The following is an 8,948-nucleotide window of genomic DNA, read 5'->3' on the forward strand; positions in this document are numbered from 1 at the left end:
GTATAAATCATACACCGGCTTTTTATTCCTGCAGATGTTAAACACAGATGCGCTTGAAAAAAGGTAACATCTCGCTCATGACCATGTCATCTCTTGCTCAGTGTGTACAAATGGAATACGGAGATAACAACCTCACCTTTCTCGTTCCATATTTCAATCATAAACTTCTATTTATCTTATGATTTAAGGCAACTCTATTAAATGAATACCACGTATGAATAAGGACAAGAAAGCTACCAGGTGTGAGAATCGCACTCACGTCTCTATAGAGAGACGAAAACTTAAGTCTCGCGACCTAACCACTTGGCCAAGCTGGTGACTTCAATTATCTTATCTATGAAAAATTAAGAAGTTATTTCCGTTTTACCTACCGGTACCAATCTACACTTGCATACGTTATTGCTAATGTTCTAAGTCTCCTACTAACGTCTCCATCCACCGTCTTGTGCCTGGGTTTCTACAATATATACGCACATAAACTTTAATCTTTTTACCTGAAGAGTTTTTCATGATTCACTGTAGACACCAGCAGAAGTTCAAGTAATGGATCCCAGATAAAGTTCCACATCCAAGCATTATGAAATCAAGAACAGTCAAACAATGACTCATTTTGATTTCATTATGCTTCTGAAGCATAATGAAATTGTGAGAGAAGTGAGAAGTGAGAGAAGAGTCAAACAATGACTCATTTTGATTTCATAATGCTTGGAGATGGAACTTTATCTGGGATCCATCACTTGAACTACTGCTGGTTGTTTTGTTTTGTTCTCATTTTATGACAATTTTTGTCCCCCTCCTGCACGCCACTAGCCTATGGCATTGATAATTACAAGGGTCATATTATTCTTATCCCACCTTTAATGACGTTGTCAGGTATACATATACCTTGTGACCTTCTTTTAACTCTTTCCTTCCCTTTTTTGCCGCTGGGTATTGCAATAAAAAAAGCCACGTAACCAGAGAAAAACAGACTATTCCTTAACAATCAGACATTTCCTTTTTCGCCTTCAATTTTCACTAGTTTGAAGATAAAACAAGATATGTCCTTTAAAGACCATATACGCAATGCCATCAAGATCAGAATTGCAGGATTACCAATAAATGCCAAAATTTTAACTAATGACGATCCTAGATTGGCTTTCACTTATATTTTTCCCTTCACAACTGGAATAATACCTAGCCAATAAGTGAACACATTAGTGCCAATATCGGCCGCAAGGTGATATGGAGAATTCTTGCAAATTATTAACGGTGTTGATGCGTGATGCCACCCTTTAAATCGTGAGTAGGCCTACTAGGTAATAATTCGAAATATAAAATAGTTCGTTAAATTTTTGTTTCTATAGAAAATGAATTATATTCATCACTATTTTCCCTGTAATATTCATTGATAATATTGGGTAAAAGTTTCTAAGAATTTGAATGAAAGCCATTTTTACGGCGGAAAATGTGCGGTTGCGTTGTCAACGTTGTTTGGAGATTCGATTCACGATAGGCTATATATTATGTTATGACCATTTCTATGTGTAGCGGCACTTGAAATGACAGGGTTTAGCACACTCCCACTGTTGGGATTGCTAGTAACCAAAAGTCTGTAAGCAATTACAACTCGAAACGTCAAGCTTTGGAAGTCTATGGGATTGGCCCACTATTTAATGCATGGCTGAATAGAGAGAGGTAAGAGCTATCAGCTGATGTCACGTTGTGGATTGTATAGTACAGCAATATGAACTCCATTCTGGCATGTCTGGAGGTTATTACTATGGCAAGTCAATCAAGTGCTTAGCGAACCATTTTTTCTATTTTCTCAATAAGTGGAAGCTGGCAAAACCGATTCTAACATCTAGTCGTAATATTTGCAAAATAGGAGTGATCTATGATGACCAAGAAAACACTGGTAACATTACAATCAATCTATTCCATTCACAATAATGCATCACAAAACGCCGTGGTAATAATGAAATGCCAATTAAACACGAAGCAGGGTAAAGTAAAAAAGTTTCTTTTAGAAATGCGACCAGAGAACAGCGACGATGGCGCTAGAAAACGCTCCAGCTGTACCGCCAGCCAATGCACTGGCGACGTCACCACCGACAATGGAGCCAAAGATCGACCCAGCCGACGCACTGGCACCGGCTACACCGGCGACACCAGCCAGCGACGTCACAGCACCTTTCTTGGCCAGCTGTACGCAGACACCAACTGCCAATCCCGTAGTTACACCCGCCATCAAACCACTTCCGGCAAATGTGCTTTGAACGGCTGCCATTATTTTACTCACTAAGATAGTCATGTTGTTACTACTGAAAGAAGTTGTGATAAAGAAAGAAATTACTATTGAAAAAAAAAATAAACGAATTATTCGTTGGCTGAATTGCTTTTAGAATGGAACTTTAAGAAGGAATATTTAGGCGACACGAACAGCGTGAGCCACCAGTTGATTATTGGAGGGCAAAACAAGGTATTTGAGGTCGAACTGCTCGTCCCAAATGTTGATCAGACTTAATTCAGGAAGGTTGAAATTGTTTTTGCTCCCTTGAACGATGACTTGTTTGATGCGCTGATCCTCGAAAATCTCTTTTAGGAGTTTCCCACGTGAAAGTTCGGTCGATTCGTCTCGTAAAACCTGTTTCCAGCAGTCGAATGTGGCATTAAAAGAGCTGGCGTCTTGTTCACCTCCTAGGACAACCCAACCGACTGGACCAGCTGCAAAAAATGCACCTGTAGATGTTACTGCAGCAGATGACGCGGATCCAATAGCAGCACCCGTAGCAGCTGCTGCCCCAGTTCCACCAGCAGCAGCTCCAGTAATAGCACCAACAGTAGCTCCAATTCCAGCTGATCCAGCAACAGCGGAGGAAGCTGTGGTTGTTCCAGCCATTACTGCTGTAGCAAGTCCTGTCCCTGGTGCGAGTCCAGCGAGTGCTGGGGCAGTCACTGTGGCAGCTGCTCCTCCAGTCACTATAGTTGCTACCACTCCTACTCCCAAAACAGTCATACTTTCCTTTATATATAAAAATGTATTAGTGGCGCCACAGCGTTGATTGATGGGAATTTTTATATCATTTAATACCACTACCCTGACTATACCTTTTTAAAAACCCGCCTACAACGCCGAACCATTTTTTGAATCTTTTTAAGCAAACATCTTTTATTATGGCGTCGGGGCAATCAGCGCAACCCCTGATCTTTGACCCGCCCCGCTATGTTTGAAGAAATAGTCCCACGATTGAGATGATAACCCTGATATCCTCTCTGGGGAAAAGGTACTCTATTCGCAACAAATTGTCGAAGCTATTAAACTTTTTTTGTCGAAAGCCTAAAACAAACTTGGCTCGATATCATAAATTAAATAAAACGAAATAATTTGTCTTTACTCCGTTCGATTTCTCATGGTTTATCCGATGCTTAAAAGTAGGAAAAGCTGGAAATGGAAATAGAGCAAATGGAGAACGTGTGCCCTCACTGATTTATGAATGCAGTTTCCTGCTCGTTTGTTTGCCGGCCATGTTTGTTTCAAGCGTGTTTTCCCCCCTGTGCATTTCTTATGGGATTACAAGGATGTTGCGATGTAAAAATTAAGGATAATTTTCAAACTACATATTTTTAATAATCATCTCTATAGAGCAAGAGCGAAGCGCGTACTCCCATTGTTTTACGAGCGCACCTTGGTGTATTAAGATAGGTTTTGCGGCTGGAAACCATGTTTGATTCGAGATACAAACAAGGCCGCCAGCCGCAATTTCTCTCTTAAAATAGTAAGGTGCGTTCGTAAAAGAGTAGGAAGTCGCGCTTCGCTCTTCCTCTATTGAAGCAGAGTAATAGAATACTGGTGTAGACACGGCCATGTTAACTCCCCCTCTCGGATTTTTTCCCAAAAGTTGTTGCCAATTTCGCATATCGATTGTGAGAAAATGAGGCAAGATATCGATTTAAGTGTCCCATAACCGTAACTGCCACCTATGAATTGAGTTTTAAGGGTTGTTATTGTTATAACAACCCATATATTTATACATACATTTTTTCACACTAATTAATTAAGCCACTTTTTGTTTACTTTCTGAAGTACAGACGACGAAAATGAGCGAAAACATAGCGAAAACGTAATACATCACAAGTTCACAACACAGCCGCTGTGGCGCTTTCGTTATGGCACAGAAAGACTTTCAGGCCAAAAAGGCAACGGGAGGGCCCGCCATAAGAGTGGCTACACCAGTATTCTATTACTCTGATTGAAGGGTAACTACTAACTAGGGATCGCCCCCAATTAGTCATAATCGGGTTAACCGCCTCGCCCCGTGAAAATGCAATCGGGGCTGAATCGGGGTTCCATTTCGTCAGCCAGGGCGGGGCGGGGCAAAAATCGAGGTTAATCCGCTTGCCTCAACGCCATTTGCAAAAATGGCGCCTGAATTTAAACTATGAATTTGGGTCGGGTTTTTATCGGGGCAACCGGGGCGAACTCCCCAATTTTCATCATAATAATCGATTTCGACTCGATCGATTATGTTTTTAAGTCGATCGATTGATTGCAATCGGGGTTGCAGTCCCGATTAGGCACCCTGATTCAACCCCGATTTAGATCAGGGTTCAAAAATTTTCACTCCGAGCCCGAACGCCCCGCCCCGGGCCCCGAATTTCGAAACCCGATTGGCAAAATGCACCCCGATTAGGGTCGGGTTCGATCCCTAAGGGTAACATAGTTGGCTACATTTCAATAAAAAACTTACATTAATCTAATATGTACATGTTCGATAAATATTAGTCAAAATCTCTATATTTATGTTTTCGGTCTCGGCCTAGAGGAGAGTGGGGTCACAGGGCAATGAAACAAAAATTGTTTCTCGCGCTGTATCAGAGGAATTTTCTTGAAAAAGTTATGGTTAATAGAATGACGGGGTTTACAAGTTTACGAGTTTTTTTATTAAAAATTTTTTAAGGAATCTGAAAAAAAATTTTTTGTACTCCCTCTGTTAATTTAGCTTTTTTATTTTTTTTTTGTTTTGAACCCTAAAATGGTACACTTTAATAACAAAATTAGTTTTAAACGATTTGCAATTCATTTTTCTATAACTTAATGGCATTTAATTTTTTCCTGTATTCTTAAATAATTTTTAATAATTAAATGTAACGATGATCCTATTGTGGGGCAATTGAAACCCTTTGTTAATATTTCGTGTCCGCGAGTGGGTACATTTTTCGCAAGTAGAGGAGAGTGGGGCCAATTGAAACGATTTTTGCATTTTCGGCCCCCCTGACTAAAATACTGATTGAATTCAACCAAAAATTTTATAGTTGTGTAGCAAATTATCTTAGCTACACAAAATTTTTTTTTGTGGAGTTACACAGATATTACTAGCTGTAACCTGTAAAAAACTAGCAACAACTCAGAAAAATAACGCAAAAATGTCGGGGCAATTGAAACACGTCGTCGGGGTAATAGCAACATGGGTTTCCCCATAAGCGAGCTACCCGAACAGTGTTGCTGGTTTGAAGAAAAGGAGTCCCGATTTCGCGCGCATTCACGGAAATGCTAAACACAGGGGTGTTTCAATTGCCCCTCGCATGGGTTTTCGCTAAATTAATTATTTTATGTAATTGAATAAGCAATTATTTGAAAACAAATGCAACAAACTTGTAGAAAAATGAACGCAGATTAATTTAGTACTATTTAAAATAATTGTTTTTAACTTTTAGGGGGTAAAATTGAAAAAATAAAACGATACAAATTATCAAGCGGAAGTCAAAATTTAATTTTATTGAGATAACTAAAAAACTATGAGAGCTACTAATTTAAAATTTTTTCTTAAAATCAACACCCAATTTTTTTCAAATCTCTACCTGTCATACGTCGAGAGCCAGATTTTTTGTTTCAATTGCCCCACGTTTGAATTTGCCCCACTCTCCCCTATTTGATGTAATTCATTTCAACAAATGTAAATCATCCTATTAACAAAACTATAATACTTGCATTAGCTGTTTGGGATTTATTTGAAAAAGCATGTAGCTTAATGGGAGTTTTTTCTTAAATTTAATTATTTAAGTAATTTAAACTTAAGTACCATATACCATAAGCATATGTAAAAAATCTATAAATTGCATTGTACCTTGTGGTAAAATTTGATCACACTAGCAGTTGTGGCTGCTGAGATATCGTGATTTAGATTTTCTGTCGGTATAAAGAAGCTTCTTTATGGGAAAACCCACGTTGCAATTGCCTCGACACACGTTTCAATAGCCCTGCTACCATGGCAATTCAAACACAAAAAGTCGCCTTAGTTTTTTACAATTTATTACAATTAAACTTAATTTTGTCTCATTAAAAAAAATACTGTTTAATAGCTGAGATAGTAGGCTACAATCCTGTATAATTTTTATGTTAAAATTTTTAGCTTTGTGTTCAAGAGATACAAAAAACCAAAAAGTGTCTCAACTGACTCCACTCTCCCCTACATATGTCTGGCCTACTACCAGTAGCAGTAGGTCCCGGCGCAAGAATGCCACTTAACAAAGAAAAAAAATTAAAGGAAAGTACGGGAATTACGGGAATTTACGTTCTTTGTGGAAATAACGAGAAGTACAAAAATTTAAGGAATTTAGGGAAATCATGGCTATAGAAAAAATGGCAAAAAGAAAACAATTTCTCGAGGATCACTCTGGATTAGAGACGGCAAGCAAAAGATAGAAATTTGAAAGTTTGCTAAATGCAACTTACCTTTGTTACGGTCTCGAACAAATTCAGACTATAAATGAATGGGTCGAAAATTTCGATTTAATACCTCACTTCTTTTTTATACGTACCAAATTCAAAGGCGAGCTGGGTTAATAAAGTACAAAGGCTTGTTGATAAATGATAAGCTATCAGTAAGTTTTCTTCCAGTAAACAGCAACAAAAATCCTTGACTCATCAATAAGCTAGCCTATAGGTTATACATTTATACAGCGCCCACGTAAATTGCAACACAAACTCACCCGAGAACGGATGGATATCTTTTCTGTAATATTTTTAAAATTTCGATCTATTTCCTAACGATTTAGCGATTGTAATCGATTGAAAAATAAAAAACTCTAATATTTGATTATAATCGACTAAATCGTTGAAAATTGATAAATCGTTTAGCATTGCTTGTGCACTAACTAAAAACGAAAATTTTTTTATGCTTAATGATCAATGTGTTTATTTGTTCTGAAAGTAGTCGGATGCTGCTACTACAAAATTTAAACTGTAAACTTAATCTTACCACTATTTGGAATCATCTGTGATTTGAACAATATTGAAACGCTCTGACACTTGGGCAATCGAACAGGTTTAAATTATGATTTACACATATTGGACAGCAGCATTTTAAACTTAAACATGTTGCAATGTAATGAAAGTGGCGCGTGGTTTCTGAACAACTTTCTCACGCGTTTGGCTTGAGCATGTTGGCTAACCACTCTCGTACAATCACGTTGCTTATCCCGCTGAAGCAAGAAATGAAAGTAAAAAGCATTGCATTACATGACAATCGGTAAATCCTGTTAAACCATCATATAATTGGATAGAACCAATAGAAATGCAGTTTGATAGTCTTCTGGGTTACTCAGTTCTACGCCAACAGTTAAACAAAATTTCCATTGAGCAACTGGCTAGATACGGAAAAAAATTATTTTATTTTTTGCCTCCTGAAATTTTTTCACCAAGAATACTGCAATCAGCCAACTTCTGTCAGCACTCTTTCCACCCGAACCGCCTGTCATTTTGACGAGATTAGTCGACAACGCTGTAGTAGTCTACAGTAATATTTTCCCTTCCATCGTTATTGTCCACCACAATCAAGATTTTCGTTTAGATTCACTTTTTGTTCTCTTGTTAAACATTTTCAGGGGATCATATTGTTATCTCTGCGTTATGCATCCTGGTTGTGGTAGCATAAAGTTGGGTTAAATACTTGAGACATATATTTAAATAATATTATCCATTTAGATACATTAAATGTGTGAGGATCGAACTAACGTATCTATACAAAGACCAGAACTTAATCTGGCGCCTTAACCATTCGGCCAACCTGACTGTCATTTACACGTCAACTTATCGAATTTATTAGCGAAATCTCGTCCAAAGAATGAAAGAGCAAGTTTCGTTCTGAGAAATCAAATCAATGGTTGTTTGACTATAAAGAAACTCTAACTAGACCGTTACACGGCAATGTTTTCACAGCCCAATGCACCTTTTATTGGATAACCATTTACTAGAAACCCATATCACAGACTACGAAGTAAAAGACCGCGATGGGCGCCATAAGGCTGAGAGGCAGTGGGGGTGGACATGCTCGGCCCTACCGATGGTGGCACGCAGATCGTTATAGGCAATGGTTTTGTATGTTTTTCTGTTTTCCCTACTGAACCAATGGTTCACACACCGGGGTTTTTCACGTGTAATTTTTATTTTATCACCTATATTTATGTATATTAATTTTTTCCCCCTTTTTTTAATTCCTATGAATTATTTCAATTTTTTATTTTACGCCTAGTCCTCCCTAAAAAAATGCTTTTTTTGCCCCCCTTTTTTGTAATTTTGTAGTAGCAGCATCCGATTACTTTCAGAACAAATAAACACATTGATCATTAAGCATAAAAAAATTTTCGTTTTTAGTTAGTGCACAAGCAATGCTAAACGATTTATCAATTTTCAACGATTTAGTCGATTATAATCAAATATTAGAGTTTTTTATTTTTCAATCGATTACAATCGCTAAATCGTTAGGAAATAGATCGAAATTTTAAAAATATTACAGAAAAGATATCCATCCGTTCTCGGGTGAGTTTGTGTTGCAATTTACGTGGGCGCTGTATAAATGTATAACCTATAGGCTAGCTTATTGATGAGTCAAGGTTTTTTTGTTGCTGTTTACTGGAAGAAAACTTACTGATAGCTTATCATTTATCAACAAGCCTTTGTACTTTAT

The 8,948-nt window shown here is 37.7% G+C and overlaps 1 protein-coding gene across 3 annotated transcripts; it reads right to left on the bottom strand.

Annotated features, from left to right (window-relative positions):
• Positions 1-1,898: 1,898 nt before the first annotated feature.
• LOC116924195 (fibroin heavy chain-like) lies at positions 1,899-6,793 on the bottom strand. 3 transcript variants are annotated; one of them, XM_045167249.1, is made up of 3 exons: positions 6,716-6,791; positions 6,108-6,243; positions 1,899-3,004 (listed from the first exon to the last, which is right to left on the bottom strand). In XM_045167249.1, the coding sequence occupies exon 3, from the start codon at positions 2,996-2,998 to the stop codon at positions 2,408-2,410; it is 591 nt and encodes a 196-aa protein (XP_045023184.1). In that variant the 5' UTR covers positions 2,999-3,004; positions 6,108-6,243; positions 6,716-6,791; the 3' UTR covers positions 1,899-2,407. The 3 variants fall into 3 exon arrangements, with proteins under 3 accessions (XP_045023184.1, XP_045023183.1, XP_045023182.1); XM_045167248.1 differs by having other exon boundaries at positions 6,108-6,240; positions 6,716-6,738; XM_045167247.1 differs by lacking the exon at positions 6,108-6,243 and having other exon boundaries at positions 6,716-6,793.
• Between the last annotated feature and the right edge of the window lie 2,155 nt (positions 6,794-8,948).

Source organism: Daphnia magna, unplaced genomic scaffold (genome assembly GCF_020631705.1).
Source record: "Daphnia magna isolate NIES unplaced genomic scaffold, ASM2063170v1.1 Dm_contigs165, whole genome shotgun sequence".
Classification (NCBI taxonomy): domain Eukaryota; kingdom Metazoa; phylum Arthropoda; class Branchiopoda; order Diplostraca; family Daphniidae; genus Daphnia; species Daphnia magna.